We start from the raw sequence: 25,663 nt of genomic DNA, 5'->3' as shown, positions 1-25,663 counted from the left end.
TGTTATATTGTATTCTACTTTAGGGTAGCACTGTTAGCTTAAGCTAACGTTACTTGTACTATAAAACTATTTATTTTTAAATACAGTACATTCAAAAGTCTTTATTTCTGTACAAAAAGGTAGAGATCATAAACTGTATGGTAGATATTCATAGCATGACGTTTGACCGAAATCTAAATCACGTGTGTTTACTGCCCTCTGGTGGTGACAGAGAATTACTGCAACATTAACTTCATAAAGTTAGCGTCAGTGCAGACATATGAGTATACTTCCGGTAAGTACTTTCAAATCAGTTGCCAAACTGAAAATATCAAAATAAACTGGGACAAAGTCATTCAATTATCGTATATCTTAATATTAATTAGTTGTGTTCATTTTTATTCAAATGGGTCAATAAAGATACAAAAATTGTGTTGGAACTAATTTAGTATTAATATTGTACAGACATGATCGCATACTGAGAGCTTTAGTGAACAGAATGATAACGGAAAAAAAAAACTTCTAATAAAACAAGACATGGTGATGTTTATTTATTGTGGTTTTAACTTAATGATCATTCTTAGTAAAACCATTTAGAACAAATGTAACACAATGCTATTTGATCTACTGATATTTTGTATTCTACTTTAGGGTAGCACTATTAGCTTAAGCTGACGTTACTTATACTGTAAAAATGGTTATTTTTATATACAGTATATCTTTTTTTCTGTACAAAAAGGTAGAGATTGCATGGGATGACGGTTGACCGAAATCTAAATCACGTGTCTTTACTGCCCTCTGGTGGTCACAGAGAATAGCTGCAATATTAACTTCGTCAAGTTAGCGTCAGTGGAGACATAAGTATACTTCTGGTGAACACCCTTAAAAATACAGCTGCTTGTTTATGTTCATTTATATTCAGAGGTTTTTAGTACAGGCAATAAGAAAAATGAAACACACAGTTTATTTATTTTATTATACCTTATGTAACACTGCTAGCTTAGGCTAACGTTATTTATAATGTAAACATATTTTCAGTTTATGGACTGTAAAACAAAAAAAAAGTATTTTTTATGTAAAACCGTGGAGATGAAAAGCCATTACAGTTAACTGACATCTAACTCACGTGTGTTTACTGCCCTCTGGTGGTCAGAGAACCGCAACATTAACATCATCAAGTTAGCGTCATTGCAGAAATGACAGTATACTTATGGTAAGTACTTCCAAAATAAAGTTGCCAAACTGAAGCAATCAGTTTACAATAGCACAGGGGTCATGAGGTCATTGTCTATGTTAATACTGATAATATATATGCATTGATTTATTTATCCATTTGAATTCAACGATATTAATCAAGGACAAATACTTATGTTGGAACTAATTGTATATGTATTAATGTTATAGTACAAAAAGGACAGCATACCACCATTTCCGGTAAGTACTTTCAAAATACAGTCTGACTAAACAAGCGATCAGAACAGATACAAAAGATTAAACGATCATCAATACAGACTGGTATCAGACTAATTCCGGTGAATACTTTCAAATTAAATAAGACCAAGCTAACAATAACAAATAAATAATTTCAGTTATTTTTTATTAATCACAGTTTGAGACTACATTTTAAAGTGAATAACTACAATTATTCTCCAACTGCGGTTAAAAAACTATGAGCGAGTATAGTGTCGCTACGCACTATGACCATGTGAAGGCAGTATACTCCTGATTATAAAGGTACCGCCTCAACTACCGAGTATTAGTTTTTACGATCGCTTATTCAGCAGGATTTTGAAAACTGATAAACTGATAAAACACGATACACAATTCACACAACTACACAAACACAAGTATCGGGAAACCTTAGATATTTTGCTAAATTACACACTTCATTCAAAACTATACAATAATTAACAATTTTTAAAATGTCACACACACTGTTCATTCGATCTGATTCTGTTTGAACCAGTTGCACACGGAAGTGCTCAATCTAAAACACTTTTAACTTTCTACTTTACGAATGATACAGTTTGATCAAGTACATGAATATATTGAGCAAACAGCACACAAGACTAATAGCTACTGCACACAGGTGAACATATGTATTTCTCTCCAAATTGTAAAAAAAACAGTCAATACAAATATGCATTTGTAAATAGGCTACAAACACAGCAACACATTTGATGAAACGTGTTTTGGAGATTTTCAGTCTCAATATTTGTGCTTTACGTTTCATTTTAGTGTTTAAGCAATTGAACAAAACTGTAAGTCACACAGAATAGCTGAGTTTGAGGAGTTGATGATGACTAGTAACCAGTGGCAGCTGGTGGAACATGTTCTAGGTAGGGCCATCCAATCAATTTCAGCAAACATCCCAGTATGATTTAATGCAAAAAATTAAGGTGTTAAACACGCATTACTACTACAGTTTAATATTAAACATGTATTCCAACACGAAAAAAAAGCAGTAAATAACACTTTGATAAACACGTCAGGACATGTTATTTTAGTCACCCTCACAGGGAATTCAATATAATATATATAACATTAATAGGCGTTTATTCCCCTAACTTCTCACATGCTATGACCGTTTCCTCTCTGACTAGAGAGCCTTTTAACTCCATGGTTGAGGAAAGTTTCTATAATACACCCTATCAATAATACTGGACACCATTGTACTACTTTAGTAAACTGCAGTGATCCCATTATGTTTGTTTAGGATCAATGTGCTACTTCAGAGTCTGTTGAGAGAAAAGTGGTGTTGGATCCCTTCACCAAATTTAAATGAGCGCCACGTTGCAGCCTATTTGTTTCCTATAGCCAAAGAAAAGACGAAGTAACACTTAAATAGAGTTTGACCATTTTCTCTGTGAGCTAAAACGTTAAAGTAATTATCTACTCTGTTTTCTTCTGAACTTTTTGTCCCATGATTAGACTTGACAAGCAAACGTGTGCAAATTCAACTTGTTCAAACACGTCTACTGGCTGATGTTTCAAAATGAATAACCACTCTGAGTGTTACGCCTGAAGCAACAATCACATTCACAGGACGCCTTTTTCAATGAGCCATCACAGAAAAATGCAACTGAGAAATTAGGAAGAAAATAAATGAGTTGGAGACAACATAATCAAATCACGACAGGCTGATGGTGTTGTTTGTTTGCTTGTGTGCGCGTGTGTGTGTGTGTGTGTGTGTGTGTGTGTGTGTGTGTGTGTGTGTGTGTGTGTGTGTGTGTGTGTGTGTGTACGCGCATGTGTGCAACCTCCCTATTAATACAACCAATTGAACAAAGCAAATGTAATCTTTGTCCATTACATTACCTTCAAAACAGAGAACATGTTCCCTCTGGTTGAATCATTTCCTCAGTCTTTAACATCCAGAATATGTTTGTGTCTAATCCACTAGAATTAGAATCAAATGGGTTTCTTTTTTAATGCACTGTTCTTCTTCCAAAAAAAGAAACCTGCAGTGTCTTCAGCAGCATTTGAACAAACAGAATTGGTGTAAGAAGTGTGTTGACTCTTTACTTAAGTAGCAATACCACATTATACATTATTAAGACACTCCATTACAAGTAAACTTCCTGCCTTCACATTGTTACTTCAGTAAAAGCACATCAATATTTACAGTACAATACACTTATCTCCAAGAGACCCACAGACCCGGTTTGTCTTCTTATTTTGGGAGAGGGATCTTTATGTAAGTCAACAGTACTAAGTAAAACAACTTTTTGTAAGAATTGAATTGTTCTGCGATTGGACGGCAAGCAACTGCTCAGAGACAAGCCAGCATCCTCTCTAGTTTGTGGCTGCAAAGGTTCATGAGCTGTGATAAACTTAGAGGTCATCTTATGTGATATCAAGTTGAAAAAATGTTCTTGTGTGAATTGGCTATGGGCTGTAACAACATCCCATATAAATACAATTGCTCATTGGATCCACACGACTCTCAGCTCGTCATACCAAATTCATGCAATTCCAGTTTCGGGACGAAATATTCAAATACCCCAATTTAGAATAAGAGAAAACAACACATTTAGGCTGCATGAAAACAACTGCATTTTGACCAAAGGGATTATCATAAGGTAGTATGTCTGTAAAGGGAAGACTGAATAGAACCTATTCCATTCCCTTTTTAAGGTAAGAGTTATGGGATCCCTCCGAAACTCACCATGCCAGTTTCCCCTCGCCAAAATGAATCCTGACTTTGGAACGTTTTCCAGTCCACTTCCCAACGCTACCGGCATTGTAATTTTGAGTCTAGTTCTTGCTCTCTCATAGTTTCTAGTTTCTATTCTCATTATATTCTTGTTTTATTCTATATACTTCCAATTAAATATTTATTTTGACCCATGTATCTATACTTATTTCTGTCATTGTGATGCTGAAACACACAGCTGTCCTTATAGGTCAATCAATCAATAAAGGCTCATCTTATCTCAACCTATCTCATTTTTATGTCAACTACTTTTGTTGCAGGCTATATATTGCATTTGTGATATTTTATGTCGAGCACATTACTGGAAGGCAACAAAGCATTTCACTGCAGAATGTATATGTTGAGTATGTGGCAAATAAAACATCACTTATAGTGACTAAAGAACGGGAATACTTGGAATCCCATCGCTGTGTACTTCAGCACAGTATACCTGACTGTGGTTCTATGTGCTCCTCATAAAACAGATGTTAACATGTAGACTTACTATTATTACTGACCTGCTATCGCAGCAGGAGTCCTGGTTCCATTGTGTTTGATGGTCGCTCCTGCAGCCGGCCGCCTGGTGGCGCAGCGCGCGCTCTGCTCCGTGTGGATCCGATGGACCAGAGGAGGGAGGAGGCAGCAGAGGCAGAGCAGCCACACAGACCACACTCACAGTCCACATTACCAGAGGGCACCGACACTCAGTCTGCCACCAACATTTTCTGTCGAGCTCGGGTAACAAAACAAGCGGAGCAGGACTCGTCCCGCTCTCCGGGAAAGATTATCAGATTTATTGTCCAGGACTCGGTTATTCTCCCCGGACGTCACCTCACGCGCAGAGCCCTCCCAGGATATAAGTTATTAACAGTAGCGCAACCGAAGATCGTGGAAGATGGGTTCAGTCCCGGCGATATCCGTCCTGATTTTGAGCATTGTGGTCCCGACGCTGTCCGGCTACATCGAGGTATGTAATCTGAAATGGTCTCTGCTTTATTCCGCGCAGGTTTAGTCTGAGCCCCGGGATCGAAACATCCGCGTGTTTTTGCTCACGCAGAAGCAAATCTTTTCGGCCTGTATATTTGTCCTCTGTTCACATGAGACATTTGTGGCTAAGCTCTCTGATCAAACACTGTTTTATCTCGCCTGGTGTAACTGTACATTTCCCCCAGGCTTTGACTCCTTCTTCCCCTCGACAAGAATCCCGCACAAGTAGCGGAATTGATCTGATTGATTTCCGTTAGTAGCCCAATGTCAGGATTTACACAACACTTCAGATGTGTGGTTGCAAAGGGTTTAAACGTGCTCATGAAGGCGGATCTCAAATCAGAGCTAGTTCCATGTGAATCCGCTTGATTTCAGGTCATTTGCTCCTCATTCTTGAGCTCTGATCGCAGTTTGTTGATGGGAGTTGAACAATGTGCGGCCGGAAGGAGGTGTAACAGGAATTACAGCAGGGTTTGCTGCAGAGATCAAATGAAAGACAGCAGGAGCTTTGCCAGGCTTCTGGGGACACGTTGGACTTCTGCAATGGATCATAAACGGCATACTTTCTGCTCCGTGTACCAGTTGTGTCCATCATGTTATTTATTAAACAGAGAGGAGGAAATCCTTTACCTAGGTATTCAAACTCCAGCTTTTCCTGTGTCAACAGGTTGGCCCCAGGTCTTACTCTGTAGTGTTATTAATTGTCTTTGTAGGTCTTATTACAATTCCAACCATTAAAATACTGCCCAGGAGTCTATTTGTTAGATATGCAGGTCCTCCTCTATACACACACACACACACACACACACACACACACACACACACACACACACACACACACACACACACACACACACACACACACACACACACACACACACACACACACACACTACCTACCTACCTGATGTCCTATGTTCCTGCTGGCTGACCAGTTATTGCCCATGGACATTGATGCCTGCAGTTTCACAAGTGTGTGTCATCGCATAACAATGCACCCTTCTTCAGAGCAACCCCCCCCCCCCCCACACACACACACACGGTAAACACAAGTGTTCCAGGTCACTGTTGAAGCAACCATGACAAAACACTTTAACAAGACGTCTCCTCCTGGCACTGTTGTGCAAAGTGGTTATCAGGCAATGTTTCTCCCTCTCCCGCATTTGCGACAAAAACCTCGGCCATTTTGAGGCGGTATATTGGGCGGCATTGTGTGGGGCGAAATAATGGTTATTATGTCCCCAACAAAATCTATGCAGCTGCTGCTCTCTCTCTCTACAAGGACCTGTCCCCTCTGCAATGATTGCCTCCTCACAGCCGGCCTTCCTAACCGCACAGACATGCTGATCAATACTGGACAGACTCTCCTGAGATGATTAATGGATGAAGTCAATGAATTTTCCTGATCAGTCACCCAGATTAAATTGAGAAATGTATGGTGGCTGCTGTGCGCCTTGACTTTGGGGCGCATGCTGAGGATTCCTGTGGTTTAATCAATAGCTGTCCTGAAGGGCAAGGCTTTTTTCTTTGTTTGATATGGCATTTATATTTGCAGTAAAACATCACATGCATAGAATATGGATATTCACATCCTTTCTTTGTTTTGCACATGCCTCCAAATGCACACCGAAACTGAAGACTTACGAAGAGGAAATAAAGAAACATCTGTTTGGTAAAATACAAATATCAACACCTTTTTGAGTTTGAGAAAGAAGACAACAAATCCAAAGAGATGACTCAATACATTTGATTTGTCAGGTTACATCCCAACTAAATTACATGACTTCAGATTGGCAAAGCAGCAGTCATTTTCTCAGCCTCCAGGACACAAACGCAGCCAAAATCTTTCTGTTTATTTCTCAATTGTTGAACCGTGTCAGGACTGGACAGTCTGCTGTTGCTGCTGTTTGTCAGTGGAGCTGCTGGTGTGTGCCGAATGGGCCCCGCTGATGAGCTTGTGGACACACAGCTGAGGTAGATATTGCTGTGCTGACATGCTGACTGAATGCACTCCCCTGGACCTTGAGCTTGAATTTACGAGCCGGTGAGAGGTCCTCAGAGAGGCACTCACTGTTGGTCAGGGATGGTTTAATCCCTCTCCTCCCATTGTCCCTCATCTCTTTGTCCACTGCGACTGTCGAGGTGTCATCGGACCGAAGCGGCCCTCTCGTTTTGCAGTTCCTCCTTTTCAAGCGTTTTGGGATTAGCCAGCTACCTCAGCTGTGTAAACGGTTTTGTTTTGTCAGATACCTGTGAGAGGGCCTGAGCTTTTGTTTCTTCAGCTGTTTCCCTCCTCTCATCTGACCATCTCTGTGTCGCAGGCTTTAAAGTCTGCAGTGGCTTCAAAAGAGCTTTTGCCCCGGTGATTTCTAGCTCTTGCCTTTATAATTTCCTATCCCTCTTTGTATCAGTAAAAAACAAGGATGCTTTTTTTATTTCAATTTCACTCTCCTATGGAAAATCCAGGGTGAGCAGCTGTATTTTATTCTGAAGCTAATTTAGAAACTGGGCGCAGGCAAGAACCACATAGTGGGTTTACCCAGAGAATTGCATCATACTGAGGCATTCGCTGTTATGACTCCCACTGGATTAATGGATACAGAAAATCTGGAACAGTTAATGCATTTGGCACATTTTATTCTCTGCTGACTTAAGCAAGCACAGCCATGACACACGGTGTAAAAAAGACAGAGCGTTACGCAACACATCATCACCTTTTTGTGCCTAAAAACGTTGGTGTCAAATATATCATCACAGCCTGTATAGAAGAGACGTGTTTTAAAATCCACAGCGTTAACTCATGCTGGTGGAGAGACTTTGGCTTTTTAGGGTCTGATTGCAAACATGCACAAGTCAGAGATGAGTGGACGAGCAGATCCAATCAACGAAAGTGCAGAAATGCTGAATACCGAAGAAGGAAAAAAATCTGTTCAGCACAACTGCAAAAAAATGTCTTTGGTGCTGTGCTCATTGCTCTTTGGTTGCAGTGCTCTTGCAGCAGCAGTTTTCCTCTTATCATCTTAAGTCTGTGTGTGTGTGCTTTGCTGTGTGTGCTCGCAGGCGAGCATTAAAGTTGCTCCTGTGTGCCTCCCATGTCTGTATTTGCTCTGGATATGGGCTGATAGTGAACAATTGCACGTAAATGAATGCCCGGAGTTGGCTGTGATTGTGGGGCGAGTGCTATGGAGCCGTCCGTTAGCAGGGCTGAGTGAATCCCTATGAGGGCCTTTTGTGTGCCCCTCAATAGCCGGGACAACCCAGCGTGTCGTTACAATACAGAGGTTATCAAGATACAGAGGGGAGACGAGGGCAAAGGCAGAGTGTTGGTGACGTTTCAAGCCTGGACAAAACCCCAATCAACAACCAGTAGCACTTGCATTGGATAATGTGATCTCTCAATACAGCATCGTGGGTGGTGGGGCACCGTTAAAGCCTTCTGTATGCTGTTCTTGTCTCCTCTAAGCCGTAACGATTACCGCTTTTGACTTCCACGTTCTGCCGTGTCAATCAAGTTGAAGGCAGCAGCATGTGGTCCATCAGCTGAGAATTGGCCTCAGTCCGCCTTGAATTTATAGATTAGCGCCTAAAACCTTGCTTTCAATTGTTGAGAGGGACAGCCCCGTATCCCAGTCAATCCTCTTAGCGACAAGAAACTCTGGGTGCTTATAGATCTGCGTAGGGAAAGGTGCTAATCCCGGCGTCCTACCATACGCTCCCTCAGTTCACTCGCCCACTCCCTCAGTCAAACCCTCATTTCCAAGCTCTGCAGAAGGGAAACTGACTTCAAAGTGGCACAGAACAATGTGAGTCACCTGTGCGTAATATCAGTGGTGTTCGCTCAACGTTGATGTTTGATCTGTGCTCTATGACTAACAGTAGGATGGGATGTCTAATTGAATCTAGGCCCTTATTCCAGAGAATTCCTTTCATTTCCTCAAAGACACCTTCCTGCCACTCTGTTCATCTACAGTTTCCGTCTCTGTCTGTCTCTCTGTCTTCTTTTCAATGCCATGGCTGTTTCTTCCTCCAAGCCCGTGCATGTCTCCTGGAGCGATTCCATCGGCAGACACACTCTCAGCTCATCGTGGGGATTTAAATAGAGAGGCCTCATGGCGAGCCTTGTTCTCACGATGCCAGGCTTTGTCTCCCAGGGTCTGCGTGCGCTCTAATTATCCGAAGTGAGCGTAGTTGCCTCCTTTTTTTTTGCAACTGGAAATGCATGTTTGTGTGTCTGCGTATTCCTCCACAATGTGTGTGTATGTCTGCCCAAAGCCTCTTACAGCTCAGCTCATCACATATTTAGCCAGTTTTTTTTCTCAGTGAGAGATCCTGGGCGGTGGGGACTCGGCGCAGAGTGAGTGGGTTCAAATCGGCACACTCATGACTGCACACCGATTTAAGTTGCACCAGGCCTCCTGCCATATGTAGGCCAATCTGCACAGCCATGACAATCCTCCTCGTGTTTATGCAGCCAACGTGAGCGCCACTACACCTGAGTCTGGGTTTTGGGCAATAGCCTGGCTCAGCGCGGCTGCATGAGAATTTCTTTTGTCGGTTCATATACCAGAGTGCTCAGGAATGCATAGCCAGAAGTGCAAACGGCTCGCTGTATTGTGCAGTGAGCGGCTCTCTTCCTGTGAGAGCACTGGGAGCGGGGGGGGGGGGGGAGAAAGCAACTAAACTGACTAGTTCAGTAGACAAACACATCTCCTTTTAAATCCCTTTGAAAGGAGCCCTGCCATTCCAGACTTTATTTTTTAATGTGTTTTCTGTTTGAGAATAAGAATACAGTCAGCGTAGGTGGGTTAAACCCTGTCACCCCCCCTACTCCGTGTCTCTGTGTGTGTGTGTGTGTCCCTGTAGCTCAGTGAGTCACTCTTGCTACTTGGGTTTTTCTTCCCATGAATAAAATATCTGGTGTGCTATCTATGAGTTATAGTGCTCCTGCACCTCTGCTTATGGCCCCGCCCGTCTCTTCTTCAGTCCCCGTCTATCCACATGTGAGGAAGACTGTGTCTACTGTCCCCCTCCTTGTCTTATTCAGGTGTGCAGCTCTCATTTTTGTAAGATCAGTGAGTCATATGCAGGCTCTGGCGAGGCCTGTGCACTGATTTGTCTGCCTCTTTGTCCCTGCACACAAAGTGAAATCAAATGGAGGCAGAAAGCTAATAATCAAAGAGCCAGATTAACTGTGTGCCAGACATTGTTTCCTGCTGTTTTTCCTGCTCAACTGCACTAGAAAATGTATTAGCATTAATGACTCAAGGGTCGTTTGAACCCATCTTCACCTGAATTTTGTCTCTATTGTCGAACAAGAGCATTCAAATCAGACCTAGTTTTCCAAACTTCAGTTAGAATAGATGTGTCTTTTCTTAGCACTTTGTTGATCTGTTTCTTTGTTTCGTGGGAGAGCTTGAGTGTGTGGATGAGTCTGTCTGCCTATCTTTGTGCATCAGACGTGTCCGTCCTTATTTTATCTGCATGTGCATGCACCGTGCTGGTAGGCCATTTGATTTTTATGTTTTCTGTCTTGGCATCATGTTCAGCCTGCTTTAGGACACGATTGAGGTGTAACATTTTATGTGGTGATTTGAGAGCCAACGGAAGTTCCTCTCTTAACTTATCTGCATGTCCAGGTACAAACACATTGCCAGTTTTATAGCTGAAGGAGGATGGAGAAGGAGGTGGTTCTCTTGCCTTGATAAGCAGGCTGGATTACTGGCAGGCTGCCTGGCTGCTGTATTGCTCTGTTTTGCTGAGCAACGCTGCCCAAATACGCCATTTAGTGCCAGGGAAAACACAGCATGTTAGTTCCAGCTCCCTCCCTTTCCATCTTCCTGCGTATCAAGCTTCCTTCATATCCCTCCTCTTTTTACCCCTGTGCCTGTAGCGGAAATGGTATCATCCAGGCTGGAACCAATGGTGGCACAAAGTCCATGTCTCCTTTTTCTAGAGTTTATCCTTTTTGTCCTCAAGAGAGTGGGGTGAAATGAAAATGTCAGAATGGAAAGAGATGGAAGCATTGCAGTGTAACTGTACACTCCCAGAGTGAGGCCTGTGCTGCTGCCGCCGCTGGTGCTCGAGCTATGTGACGGCCCTGTTAGCAGCCTGTCTGATACAGCACTTTCTCAAGGAGAAGGTGGCCAAGGACAAACAGCAGCTCTGTAGGTTGGTCCACTTGAGACACAGACAGAACAAGGGGGAGATTTCACCTATGGGGAACAGGAGACACTAGCATTCCGCCTTGGATGTCTGAAGGAGAACAGATGTTTTTTTTTCTGTAATATGAATTAGATCTTATTTCTTTCTTTGAGTTTTTCCACTACTATTCCTTAAACTCCTACTGTAATTCATTCAGTGAGAAGTGTCCGTGCATGAAGATGCAGATCCCCTCCCTGCCCTCACAGATAATAAAAAGAAGGGTTGTGTATTGTTTAATTTACAGAGAAGGCAAAATGTAAATTAGTTAGAAACTGGCTGGAATTCATTGGGCTTGATTTCCTCAGTCTAAAATAGAAAACATCAGATGACTAAATTAATGCAATTAATTTAGCTTGAATGCTAGCAGGATACCCTGGGAAATAAAGGGCACCAACAGATTGTGACGCGTATAATTTCACTGAGCATGTGCTGCAACACCCTATTCTGCCTCAGTCCTTTATTTCCCCTGCATCCACTGTCCATACGTTTTAATAATACAGTTTATTGAAGGAGCAAGAACAATAACTTTTCAGGAGTCATACAGGTAGAACAGACAGTTGCAGTGTTACAAGTAATGATTATGTTCACCACTGATTCATTTGTTGTTTATTATCTCAACAAGAGCTTATCACATTTTGTTCAGGTTGCTTGTTTTGTCCAATCAAACATATATATATTCTAAACCCAAATATATACAGTTCATCATTTTATAAAATGAATGAAAACAGCAAATCCTCACATTTAAGAAGCTGACATTAGTAAATGTTTGGCAGTTTTGCTTGATGAACGACATAACAGATGAATCAATTTAGTAAATGATCAGTTAATTGCCAGTTGATTGACTAATCGATTAATTAGTAATTGTTTCTGCATCAGACTGTTCACCAAGCCTGTTCCACTGCACTGTGTGTCAGTTTATGTGCTGAGTGTTACTGCACGCTCAAGGCCTAATTGTTGGCAGCATATTTAGCAGTCTGCACCAGACCTCCCTCCACCCAGATCAGGCAGTGTCTGAGCTATGACCCTGATATTATCCCTGTCTCTCTCTTATTAATTCTCTAACTAATGACCAGTAGAAGTTGCCATTATCTGTTATTATACGACCATTCACAATGAAACATCCATGGGAAATAACTCCTATAGCAACAATGATGCATCAAACCATGATGCATCACAAGTGCTCACAGATCACCAGCTGAAGGAGCACTCATGTCACTTGACATCATGTGTACGTTTTTGGTTACAACTATTTCCACTTTTCACACATCCACATAATAGTGCCCTGATGTTGCTCTTTTTTCATTACAGAGCTGCAGCTCAGGAATGCTGCAGCCATGCACCTCTATCAGCCATTTTGATCTGAGATAAAAACCAATCAAGCGCTCTGGAGAATTCCATTAGTTTGATGAGATATGAATATAGCTCCAAGCGGAAATCTGAAATAGGCTGCTGTTTTCAGACAAACCCATTAAAAGTCATTTGATCTTCTGCAGCTAATTATAGAGCCTTCTGAGCAGTGAGCCGCCTTCACCGGACTCCACCCCCTCCATTCCCCACCTACCCTCCAACCGCTCCCTTCAGTGTTCATCACATCCCGTCCTTATGTTTCAGGAGCCTATTTAGCGTCACTGCGCTATTATTGAGGTCCTGGGAGCTGACAGGCAGCCCAGTCATGCGAGGGTGCAGGGATTCGTCTGCCTCACAGTTGCTGTCATTGTGCTGATTTGGATTCGGGATATCTCCCAGAGAAGTAGTAGCATGCAGCAGAGGGGTCTGAATTGGGCCATAAAAGATGCAGGAGGTGGGGGAGCAAGGTCAATCGATTGACAAAAAGGGAGTGTAGTAGAAAGGCTCAGAGACGGATGCTCCTGCTGTGAAGTCTGTGTCTTCTCCATAGAGACATGACTGATTAGCTGTTGGCCTCAGCGTGTCTTACTGGAGTTTTACTCTTCACTAGTCTGATTGAAATCCCTCCCCCTTCCCCCAGAGGAGAGGCTGAGGGAGGGCAGAGCTGGGCTTAATGACAGATAAGCATATCTACATCACATCCATCATTTTCTCCTGTTAAAGATGGCCTCCCTTGCATTGCCCAGAGCATCACAGGCTAATGCAGACGCGTAGGCTTTGTCTCTGCTTCCCTGCTCGGTGTCTGCAGGGGAGAAAAGGGAGCAGGGAGCTCTGCAATCAGAGCACAGATTCATTTAAAATCAGCTTGGGTGGTCATGGGAGAGTGGCACTGCATGCAGGGACCGGTGTCAAACTCAGCTGGCGTCCATAACTTATTTCCAAGTGGTTGAGTGTCGTCACTATGACTGAAAATTGTAATACAGCCTTGTACGATGGTGATAAAAAAATATTTTTTTAATTGAACAGAAACATTTACACGTTGAATATGTTCTGAAAAATGTGTTCTGCGAGCTGGAAAAAATGTCTACATCCCCTCCAGTGCTTCACATTTGAGAAACACCAAACGTTTAAACGTTTGGTGTTTTTGTCTGATGAATTACTTAAACAATTATCAAAAATTGTTGATACATTTTCCGTCGATAAATCTTTTGACGAATGGTGCACAATGTGTTGCAGACATGTCTGAGTAAAATGTGGTAGCACACTGCTTGATGTCTGCACTTTTTTGCTGTGGTTTTGTAGAATCGAAAATGAGTTGTGGCACCAAAGTCAAACCCCTGCTATCATGCCAATAGGTCAACATATTTCTCCTCTCTTTCAGCATTCTCATGCAGTACATCTGTCACCTGCTATCATTTCATGTTGTCAGATCTTGGAAAACATTGCATGTCCTTGAACTCGTTCTTTCTCCTGCAGTTCTCTGGCGGGTGTCCTGCTCCAGCGTGCCCTCAACACAACTCCTGGCTGCCTTATAGTGACTGAATGTGATATTTCCATGTTGTCCTTGAAACTGCTTTCCTCCGCCTGCTCTCAATGTCAGCTCCCACTGTGCAGCATTCCCCCAACAGTCCGTCTGATTTAGGCACAGTGTTCTTCGTGCCCTCTTCTCTCGTCGCTGACTGTACTGCGCACACATTTTAGGAGAAGATTATCTATTTCATGTCTTACTCTGTTCGCTGGAACATTCTGTCCTTGTGCTTCCTTCACCTGCCTCTTCTCTCACTCTACTAACTCTATTACACTTCTCACCTCATGGCCACTTTTTCCCTCCTTGCCTCCCTAAATTCTCTTTTGCTTGCTCAACAATTGCGTGCTCATTAACTGAGGGAGTCCAGGCAGCTGAGAGAGACGTCAGTGACAAGGCTGGAGGCCTCGCTGAGATGCCCTGGTACTGTTGTTCCTTTATTGACAAGTCTGCCTGCCTGTCTGCCAGCCTGCCTGGTCCCGAGGAGCAGCCGCGTGGTGCTGCATGCTGATGAGCGTAGAGTCATCCAGCAGGAAAATGAAAAAGCGGGAGTAGGAGTGACAGACGGAAGGAAGGATGCGGCACTGTGTTTTCACTCAACTTGGAGGGTATAAGAGGAAGAGAAGTGAGCACAGGTCATTTCTTCCAAATCCCCTCTCCTCAGCGCCAGAGATTAGGAGGCAGTGCTCTCCGAGAGCCGAGAGAGAGGCACACTCCTGTGTCTAATCCTCCTCTTTTAAACTGCTGAGAGTGCAGTACAAAGTGGGGGGAAGAGTCAGTGTCCACATAAAGCGCCCCGTGGAAAACACAGGCCCATAGTTCAAAACAAACTGAGCCCCGTCTAACAATCGCCTAAGCCCTAAATCTCCTGCACAGCCACTGCCAGAGCCGGGCCAACCGTTTACTTTTTCCCGCCCAGCCAGTGCTTCCCAACAGGCCCCCTTTCGTCACCTCACCTGAAATTCCACCACAGAAAGCCAGCACTGTCAGAAATACCCTTGCAACCCTCATTAAGCTCTCTGCCATGGTGATGTCAGGCTTAGACATACACATGACAGCGACACACACCGTATACACTCACACACACACAGCCCCTCCCCCTCCTACTGCACTCACAGGCTGGATGGGTCTCCCACACAGCACCGAGAGACTTTTAATAAATGGGCAGGCAATGGCCAATTTAATCATGCTAATGTGTATGTTACAGTGGGTGGCTTATCGGCTATTTGATCTCCACACCGGCTCACTGGAGAGAGCTGGGAGCAGATGCTGCAGGAGGAAGAATGGGAAAGCGCAAGCCAAGCAATGACGTGAAAACAAGAGAAAGCTAGTCAATTTAGATTCCTGAACAATGTAATGAAGTCAGCAGCTCTGTATAGGTGGACGTTAGAGACAAAGGAAGCAGGAGAGATCATTAGGCAAAATGGAATCTGTCCTAGTAAAACGAAGGAACCTGCTCAAGCTTTAATGGGAACTGTGGTGTCGAGTTTTGGCAAAATGCATTGTTTGCGTTAGTGGGGAGTGAGGATAGTTGCTCTGTCTATTTCAGTCATAAACATCTGGCACAGTGATGTCAAGAATGTAATCCGCTCTATGCCACGTGGACGGTAAGCCCGGATAGAGAGGGCTGAGAGGGTCGCCACAGCTCACATGGTTCTGAGATAGACAAGCAGGTGGAGAGAGGTAAATGTATAGAGATAGCTGAGGCAAGAGGAGATGGGTGCACAAAGAGTTATCCAGAGTGTTCAAAGTGAATAGAGATGAAAGAAGGGAGATGGAGGATTGGAGGTGTTGCTCATGCAAAGGGGTTTTAGTGGGCAGAAGGGAAGAATGGGTCATTGTACTGACAGGAGCTCTGCAGAAGAGCAGGGCATGCTCAAACCTATTGCCAGCACTCCATGCAGCTGTGAGGCTGCTGCAAAGAAATCACCTGAAAATGGACCTCAATCATCACAATCCTCGAGTCATTAACGCAAAAAGGAAAGCAATTATCTTCTTCCTGCAAGAAATAGTTTTTAACACTCCAGCGCCTGACTTATGCAATCATGCACCTGCGTAGCTTAGCAACTAAACAACAAGCTCTGGGTAAAACCCTCTGTGTAATTATCTCTTTATCGCTGCAGCACACAGTTATCAGTTATTTCTCTGTTGACTGACTTTAATTTGTATAGACCAACCTTCTCTGGAAACAACAGCGCACACCTGCCCCTTCAGCCCATCTTCATTCCTGCATTCTTTGCCTCTTTCCCAACAGGACATGACAGTGATTAGAGTAACGAGGAAGCTGCAGTTAAGCCCTTGCTCTCACTTGACATGTCTCTTCCCAAATTCGGCAGCATATACTGCAAATAGTACACCCCGAGCAGAATCGAAATAAATTTGCTCCCTTGCTACCTCCTCCCCTACATTCCCTGTCCTCTCTGACTCCTGCTCCTCCACCAGCCAGAAACCAATCTGCTCTGTATCTAATCTAACCAGAGAGGCAAGGAAAACCAAATGCAATATTATGATGGCTGCGGCTGACCCTCAAGGCTGTGTTTGATGGGGCTGGAGAGGTGGACGGAGAGGAATAATATTCCAGGGAGATGCGTGCAGCTGAAATCTGTGTCAAGAGGGGCCCAAGGGGAAATGGCTCTTCGGTCCCCTCCTGCTCTGCTCTGCCCTGCTCTCCTCGCATCATTGGCAGCCGCTGCCCTCAGAATATACGAGTATTGAAACACAAAATGCAGCAAGCATGCCGGTGTCGGCCGCCAGGCACTCGTTTCACAAGCAGGCATCTGAACAGCAGCTTTGTGTGTTTGTCTGTCTGCGGGGGTTTGTGAGGAAATGTGTCACAGGGAAAAAATATGTAAAGTGAGGGAGGGGAAAGAGATTAAAATGAGGAGAAGGGAAGACCTTTGCCCTGTGATGAGTGGCTTAGCTATCTGTACCAAATGACATTTTGTACCCATGACTGACTGCCCTTTGGTCACTTGGACCTGCATTATAAATATCTGAGCTGCACTTTGCATGAGTTAATGGGTTGTCTGTGAAAACGCTTGTGCAGTAAAACCTCACTTGTGAAAATTCTAGGAACATAACAGTTCTCTGGGATGTTTAGCACAAAGACTTTTAATTATTAAGCTGTGAATTCACAGTTGAAGCAAAAAAAAAAACAACAACCCTAAAGTCAATTTCTATATTTCCACTATAGCTCAGCGACCAAGTAAACTGGTGTGTGGTTTGTGAACAAGTCAACACACTTTAACTTTTCTCAGTCATCAGCTTAGCTCCCTAGCCCCTTCCCAGTAGCAGTACCTTTGCCCTGGTTGTACTTTCCAACAAATGCAATTGATCATGTTCACAGGCGTAAAACGGGTGGGGGCTCTTGTCCTTGGCGCTAGAATTACTCTTGTAACTCTTTCCAATGCAACATGTGCAAACGCACATTCCTTCGGTGTAACTTGAATGCCATACTTTTCTTTTAACCTTGTGATTGTTAAAACAAAAGATTGCCGCAGTGATAACTTTCCAGAGTTGTGAGATCCTCTGTCAGTGTTATAAACTGATGTGCAGTGTTTTGACATCTGATAAACCTTCAACATGTGTATTTATTGCTTAAACTGGACTTCTTAAAGGTACCTGAAGTGACACACCCTCCCCAACTCAGCCCCTTCCTTTGTTATAACAGGCTGTTATTTAGTGTAAACGCCTCCTAAAGCTCATCACTGGCAGATGAAAAGAAGCAGCTGTCAACACCATGTGTCACAGAGGTAGCACACACAAACCCTGGCCTACATGACTCCGTCTGTAAATATCCCCAAAACAATGATTGCAGGACTGTTGATGTGTTAACTCATCACAAATTTAGCAAGATTAAAGATAATACCGAAACTTACACAACATGTACCACTACATTTCTGATATTTCTTAGTCACAAACTTCATAGATTTTACCAGGCTCCTGCACTACCCACTCTAAAACCATGATACTCGCAGTGTGAGCACATCACAATCACGGTGAATCCTTAATTTGACACCGAAAATAAATGAATGCCACATGAGCAGGTTATTACCCTTTTTAATCAGTCTTCTGACAGAATTTTTCATAAAGGAGAATAAATTATACCTTTTAGTTCTATTTTACCTTAAAAATCCATTCTGAGCTCTCATTTATAGAACCTCTTAAGATGAAATATGGTTCTAATTAGGATGATACCACTTAACAAAAAAAGGTGGCAGAATCCTCATGTTTTTGAGTGTTTATTTCTTAGTCTGAAAAAGCTCTACTGGCGAGGGCAGGCCTGGAAGGCAAGACCCCACTGGCCCACCAACTGGAGCTTATAAATAGCCCAGACGACACACCTTCTCCCCAGTGAGAAGGCAGTGTGCCACGGGACGAAAAAACTGTGCTTTGCTCTAATTAACAGTGTTTTTACTCTTCTATTGGCCTTGTATCTCTCCACTTCACTACATTTACAATTACATGGCAGGCTTTTAGTTGACACTCTTATCCACAGCCACTTAAAATGAACTCATAGAATAATTACGAGATCACAACGATTACAAGCAGCCTACAGTAAAGAGTGCAGGGGTGAGTGGAGTGACAGAGCCCCTACAATGTTCTTGTGATACTATGGTGATCCTTTAAGAGAGGCGTGTAAGGGATAGGGAAAAAAATGAGCTAAAGAGTGATGTTGAAGGCTTCATTTCTTTATGTGAGCAATTTATAGCAAGCAGGGAATAGAGATTACAGAGAGAGGATGTGATTGAGCAGCGAGAGGGTGACATGAGGTTCTTCTTGAAGAGATTCAGGCTTTGACTGAAAATGTGAAGTGACTGAAGGCCCACTAACGGGTCCCCCGCTGCTTGACAGTACTACACTCACTGGAAGCTTTGTGTGAAATTGGTAGTGTGAGATAAGAGTAAACTATTATAAATGCATACAAGTATTTCTGCAATGCTTGCTCTGAACAAAAAAAACGCCATTGAGAGCAATAAAATAAACACCCACAGTACTTCTGTCTTTGTTGACATGTGCTCAGATGCCTGGAACTGACATAACGGAGACTTGAACTATTTACCATGTGCCACCCTCTCTTTGCTACACCCAATCATTGTAATCCCTCATACCTCACCTTCCCTTCCAACTAGAATTGTAACAACAAGTCGATGCATGATATTCACAATCTGACTGTGTATGTGGATGTGATGTGGACCTACCAAGTAAATCTCAACAGCTGGACCTTAAACATGGTGTGTGGACAAACGGTAGAAGCAGTTTCTTGTTTGCTCTCTGTAACTCACCAAAAGCAGAATATATTCAGAAATTCTGTCTCACTTTGACAGCTGAAGTGGTTCTGCAGTCGGTTTCTTCCGGCCACAAAAAGTCACAATGGACGTTACCAGGAACTCCAGTTTCAGTAATTGAATCCAGACCGCTTTGATTCTGCTCCTGTCATGGATTTCGCAATAACATTTTTGAGTGCATCCGTGTTGTTTCATTGACTTTGTTTCCATTCATATTTCCACTAAATATTGTTTCAAATTGAATAATGCAATAGAATGGCAGTATTCACCACGTTTGTAACCAGCTATGGTTATTTGACATTATCAGACATTTTCATCTAGATTTATTTTTTTATTCTTACATTTTGTTTTATAAAGATTAGGATCAGGTTGAACAACAACAAGGTTGTTTATTCCTTTTAAGGGGAGAGCATTTTATGTGGAAGGTGAAATTTGAAAACAAAAGTTTGTTTTTCTGTAATTAAAATTTGGAAGATGTATTGTGAGTGCATGTGACAACCCCTTCCGTTACATCCCAATTCCCATAATCCTTCACCTCTAAACCTGCAGAAGCAGTCTCCACTGTGAACTTCAGGTTTTCTATGTGGCACTAACCTGCTGTAACACATCCTAAAAGCCACTGGTGTGTTTCACTTTTCCCAATCATGATTCCTCTCAGAAGGCAAGCTGTGACTTACTGTCTTGTAAATATTTTAAAAGAAACAAGCGGCAGTTGGTTCAGGAGCGACATTGCTGAACGAACTGATGCACACTGCCATGGCAATGGGCACAGTTTGTTTGTTCAGGAGGGGACTGAGCACAGACAAAGCTTTGTGTACTGTATGTCTGTTATATGTGGGTGTGTCAGGGGAGATATTTGCAAACCTATAGAGTTTAGGGTCATTTTCATGTTTGCACTCAAGGACACGGTGCAGCTGTTATTGTGAGTGTCGTGCCATTCACACAGCCTTCGTCACTACGCCTCCCATCTCTTCTCCCTCTCCGACTCATATGCCAGTCCCTCACAACTGTGGCCTCATTCCCTCTTTCTCCATTATTTTTTTTTTCCCTTTCTTGAATCACCCCTCTTATTTTTCTCTATCCCCCCCACTGTCACTGTGATTTTCTGATTATCTATCTCGCTGCTTTCTTCTCCCTCCTCCCCTCGTTCTTCACTGCTCCACTTCTTCAATCTGTTTCTCTCTTTCGCCATCATGTTTTCCCTCCTCTCTCACTCTGTTTCCCTCTGCCTCTCTTTCTTCATGCAGCCTCAATGTCCCTCTGTGTGAATAGCTGGGATGCTTTTGTAGAAGGTTTCCATAGTGATGGGCCATTTGAACAAGTTGTCATTCACTTCTGCTCGCTGTAAGCTAGAGAGAGGCCATGTTATCTCCCCCTGACACACAGGCAGACCTACGCCACTCAATCACCGCAACCGTTAGCCTGCAACAAGCGAGCCGACCCATATTCTAACTGGAGCTTAATTACGAACATGTCTTGCTTCTGTTCACCCCCCTTCGCTGAGCATGGCGACGTTAGGGCGACGCTCAGTGATATCACGTTTCAGCTCAATCATTGTTTGCCTTGGAAACTGTTAGTCAGGTTTATTTCAAGGTTTGAATAACATGTATAATATTAACACCAATACGCAATTAAACTGAAGATAATCCAATTTTACTTTGCAGTTACTACACTACATACTATACTCTGTTTCCATTTGCCGAGTTCAAATTGTTAAAACAAGGACCACTAACAAGGACTGTATGACTTTGTACGTCTTCTTGCTCTCGAAAACGATAAAGAAAAAAATAACAACAAAGGTGGCCACAGACACCCTGTTTGAGATGGGAATCACAGAGATTTCTGGGAGATGGAATTTACCTTTGGGGAAATGTTCGGATCGTTTCATCCATCATGCTGTGTGTATTTGAACATTGGAGTAATAACCCCAGTGTGTTCTCTCATTTAAATACAGTGGAAACCGCTAATAGTGATCACTGTAACAGTGGATAAAAAAAGCTCAGTGAAACTCGGTGTTCCTGAGGTTACTTTGTGTTATCTACTCAAACATCGAGAAACAGTCATGGCCACTAGTGATGGAGACGGAAAACAAATACACACGGGGAAAGCAGCTGTTGTTGAAACCGCTGAAGCTGTGTTTGAAACTATTAATATAATTCTCTAAATGTCATTTTCATTACTTTATGTGTTAAGAATACAAAGGTCAATTAGATGGTATTCGGCATGACAAAGAAAGAAAAAGAAAAATATAGCGATCAATTTCACCCGGACTAATTTGTATTGTTTGTACTAGCATTAGTTGTATATTATTTGTGGGAGCAATACATAGAGTAAGAAGTAGCACATTCCACTCATTAGGTCCCATTCAGTTTATTGCTTTTAAGGTAGACCTGCTCAGGAATGCAGACCACTAGATCTAGTCAAATATACGTGTGCTTGCACTTAACAGTACAGTTGAAATCAAATGATACCAAACTTGAATTGAGTTACTGAGAAGGTGGCAGGCTAATCTAATAACAGTCCACTGATATGAGGAGTCAAAGATGTAGAAATGTCCTCATTGAGTCTCCCTCACATCCTTCATCGCTTTGAACTCTCCGAGCTCGATCAACTCCTTTTCCCCTCTGAAGTATAGGACACGGCTGCGTCAATGGTACATCCAGTGTTTCACACTTTGGAACAGCTCCACACAGTCTCATTAACAAAGGCACGTTCAATCAAGCACAGGTTTAGCGGAAAGGATTACAAATAGGTTTACCGTCTGAACCGAGGCTGGTACCGGCAGGTCAGGGCCGTGCCAGTGTTTTTCGTCTCCCCTGTGACAGTTCGGGGCAGAAGGAACAGCAGACTTTCCTCTTCCGTCCAGTCCTGTTTGGCTATGAATGATGGGAGGTTAATGAGCCAAGCAGAGGTGACCGCTAGTGAACAGAAACATTATGTTTAGCTTTCTGTGGAGCATCTCTCTGTCACCTCAAACTCTGGCAAACACAGGACACACAAGCTTACAAATGAATGTCATGGTCCCTTTGAACACGTTTACTAGATTTTTTTCATACAATTTATGTGTTTGAACCGTATGAAAACAAAGGACAATATTTATTATTATTTGTACTTAAACACCTATGCACATTACCCTAGAATGTTATATTTGAAGAGACTGGTTTTCCCAGAAGTGGAAAGCGTCTTTCTTTAAAGAAGAAGAGGAATCCCACACTGAGTTTATGTGGTACTGTAAATTTCACAGATTTACGTTTTCTTTGGAGGGAAAGTGGCACTGATTGCACTCCACTGTTCCCCAAACTGTGGGAGCAGTGACTCATAGGCCTTTCCAGAGCAGTGTCGGGACACTTCAAATGGTGAAGACAAAAGGCCATTTCACTGACACAGAGGAGCTCATTTGCATTGCGGTGAGGGGTTGCCCTTTTGATTCAGAGTCTAAGAACATGCCACCTTTTTCCTTTTATTATTCAGTTTTTACTGTCTGCCCTTTTGAGGGTGGGAGGTGGTGGAGGTGTTTGGTCAGTAGGAAAATGTCCCAGTCCGTCTGTCGCTGAACGTCCTCCCCCCTCTCATCTGTTATCTGGTGCTGGTGAGCTGTTTGGGTTGTGGTGGTTGTGGTGGTTTCATTGGCTCAGGCCCTGGCCTTCCCATCGGCTTCACCTCTGGGAGGAGTCACACCAATGTCACACAACCTCATTTGGCGTGTGTGTGTCTGGATATTGATATATAAGACTAATATTGGCCTCCATTACTGAACTGGGCAACATGTATGATAGCCTTTAAAAGACATGAATATAAAAGTCACATTTTCAAAATATAACAACTAAGATTATTAAAATAGATCATGTAGATCCAGCATGACTAGACAAACATTGGTATGGGTATACTGGGTAATATACTGCATCACTATCAATTAAGTGTATCAGTAGGTATCGTTTGACCTTTTAGTCACTAGACCCATATTAGTTTTTTTCTTAGTCCTTTTTAAGTCTCTTTTTTAACTGTTCTTGAGCTGAAACGATTAGATGAGAAGAGACCTGCAGAAATAGTCAACAACTATTTTTGTAACCAATTGATCTTACAGCTATTTTACCAGCAAAACTAGATGGAAAAAATGCCAAACAATATCTGGATACTGCTTCTCAAATGAGAAGATTAACCATTTCTTATAATATTTCTGATTCTTGGATTGTTGGTTGGACAAAACAAGACATTTGAAGATGTTTTTTCAAATGTTTTGATCTATAGAGTAAACAATTAATCGGTTCATCTAAAAAGATAATTGGCAGATTAATCAATAATGACAATGATAGTTAGTTGTGAACCTAAACTGTTCAGTCAATGAGTTAATTGTTCTACCTGTTGGTTTGTCAAGTAAATGTTAAAACACCAGGAACGTCAAACACTGGAAGAAACTAAACACAAGAAATCAAGGCTGGAACGAAGATACAAGCAACTAAGGCAGACGACCTTACAACTGAAAGAGGGAAACCACACAGGATAAATATACAAGGGACGAATCAACTAATGAAGCACAGGTGAGACAGTAAAAAAAAGCGGGAAAAAAGACAGACAGGAAGTAAAACAGGACATAACACATAAGGAGAGTGACTATCAAAATAAAACAGGAAATTAACCCAAGAACCATGGCTGACCCACATCCTTCTGTACTACTGTTTACTTACAGTAATTATGCTATTAAAGCATATGATGTCTCCTTTTCACCGTCCTCAATATTGAACAGTTGAAAGCATCAAGACAAACTTTGGGAGTTTCTTCAGACAATCAGAAATCTTAGCACATGGCAAAGTATTTATTGATCCAACCTCTGCATACATATTGTGGTTATTTTGTTTTATGAGGCATTACATTGTAAACATTGTATTTTTAAACTATCCTACAGGGAAATTTAGTTTTTAAGAACACAATAAACAAGAACATGCAATTCAAAAAGCTGTTATACAAACACTGAAATAGAACCTAATGAAGAAATAAACAATGCTTTAATTGCTCCACTCCACACACTAGCGCTACACATAATCGCAGGGAACACCGCTCCCTCATACACGTCAACACTTTTTATTGCTAGCAACAAGAAAAGGAAATCAATGTTAATTTCATGCCCACACGTATTGTAAATAAAGATCATATACAGAAGTACGTGTGTGTGGCTTTCTCACCACTGCCTATCTTGTTTAAGTATTAAGTCACCACAGGGACGGATTAGGTGGATTAACGATGCCAGGCATTTCTCTGCAGTCACATGGACACTAAGCATTCTGGGAACCCACGTGTCCTGACCTGTGCCTCATTCTGGAGCTGCTTTTATAAGACCGTGAGGATGGCTTCACCATACCTCTGCCAAAATTAGTCTAGTTGCTACTGCTCAGTGAGGCCTGCAAGGTTTATAGACGAGTTGACAGTGGAGCTGCTTTTGTATGCGATTGTAGGCCATTTACCAGAATTTATGTTTGTCAGAAATGTCAGCCAGGCACAATCACCTGACCTGTTCATTAGACTGTTACAGAGGAATTTCGTGTATGGTTTGTTTTGGCTATTTCAAAGTCGCTGTGTTTGTTATGGAGGATCATCACAAGGGCTCAAGCCCAGGTGTTTTGAGCATCATGTTGCTCATTTATTTATTTTCCCTTTCCCACTATCCTCTTGTAGGGTGTCCCGAGCTCATACACTGCTATTCATGCTGCCCTGAGTGATTGACCTGAGACCACACACACACACACATGCTTATACACACACAAACACATAGATTGGATTAGCCTCTTTGGAGTTTGCCCAGATGCTGTGTGGTAGGTCATGTAATAACTGACCCGTACCGGTCCAGGAGGATTTTTGTAAAAACGTAGGAATATTACTTGCGTTTTGTTTGTAAATTTGAGCCGGTATTTGTAGTAATTTTCTATAATTTCTGCTGGTGACTGCATGCAATCAGCATTATTGAAGATACCAGGCTTCACTTCCTCCCTTTTGCATCTTTTAGAAGAGACCGTTTTCTGCCTTTTATTCAAACAAACACAAAAACTGCTTCAAAAGTTGCCTGAGCTGAATAATTTATCACAGTAAATGTTAAGCCTTAATTTGGTTTTGTCTAAATTTCTCTGATTTAGCGTTATTTCATTGCAC

At 42.4% G+C, this 25,663-nt stretch overlaps 1 protein-coding gene across 1 annotated transcript in view; it reads left to right on the top strand.

Moving 5' to 3' along the window:
• The first annotated feature begins 4,838 nt into the window (after nt 1-4,838).
• Nucleotides 4,839-25,663, top strand: part of aplp2 (amyloid beta (A4) precursor-like protein 2) — a 49,320-nt gene continuing 28,495 nt past the window's right edge. The window contains exon 1 of the mRNA XM_079166335.1: nt 4,839-5,141. Coding sequence (XP_079022461.1) covers nt 5,070-5,141 — 72 coding nt within the window. The 5' untranslated portion in view covers nt 4,839-5,069. The remainder of the gene's footprint in view (nt 5,142-25,663) is intronic.

This window comes from Pholis gunnellus (genome assembly GCF_910591455.1).
Source record: "Pholis gunnellus genome assembly, chromosome: 9".
NCBI lineage: Eukaryota > Metazoa > Chordata > Actinopteri > Perciformes > Pholidae > Pholis > Pholis gunnellus.
Note: the sequence above shows the minus strand (reverse complement) of the source record. Positions and strands in the feature narration are given on the sequence as shown.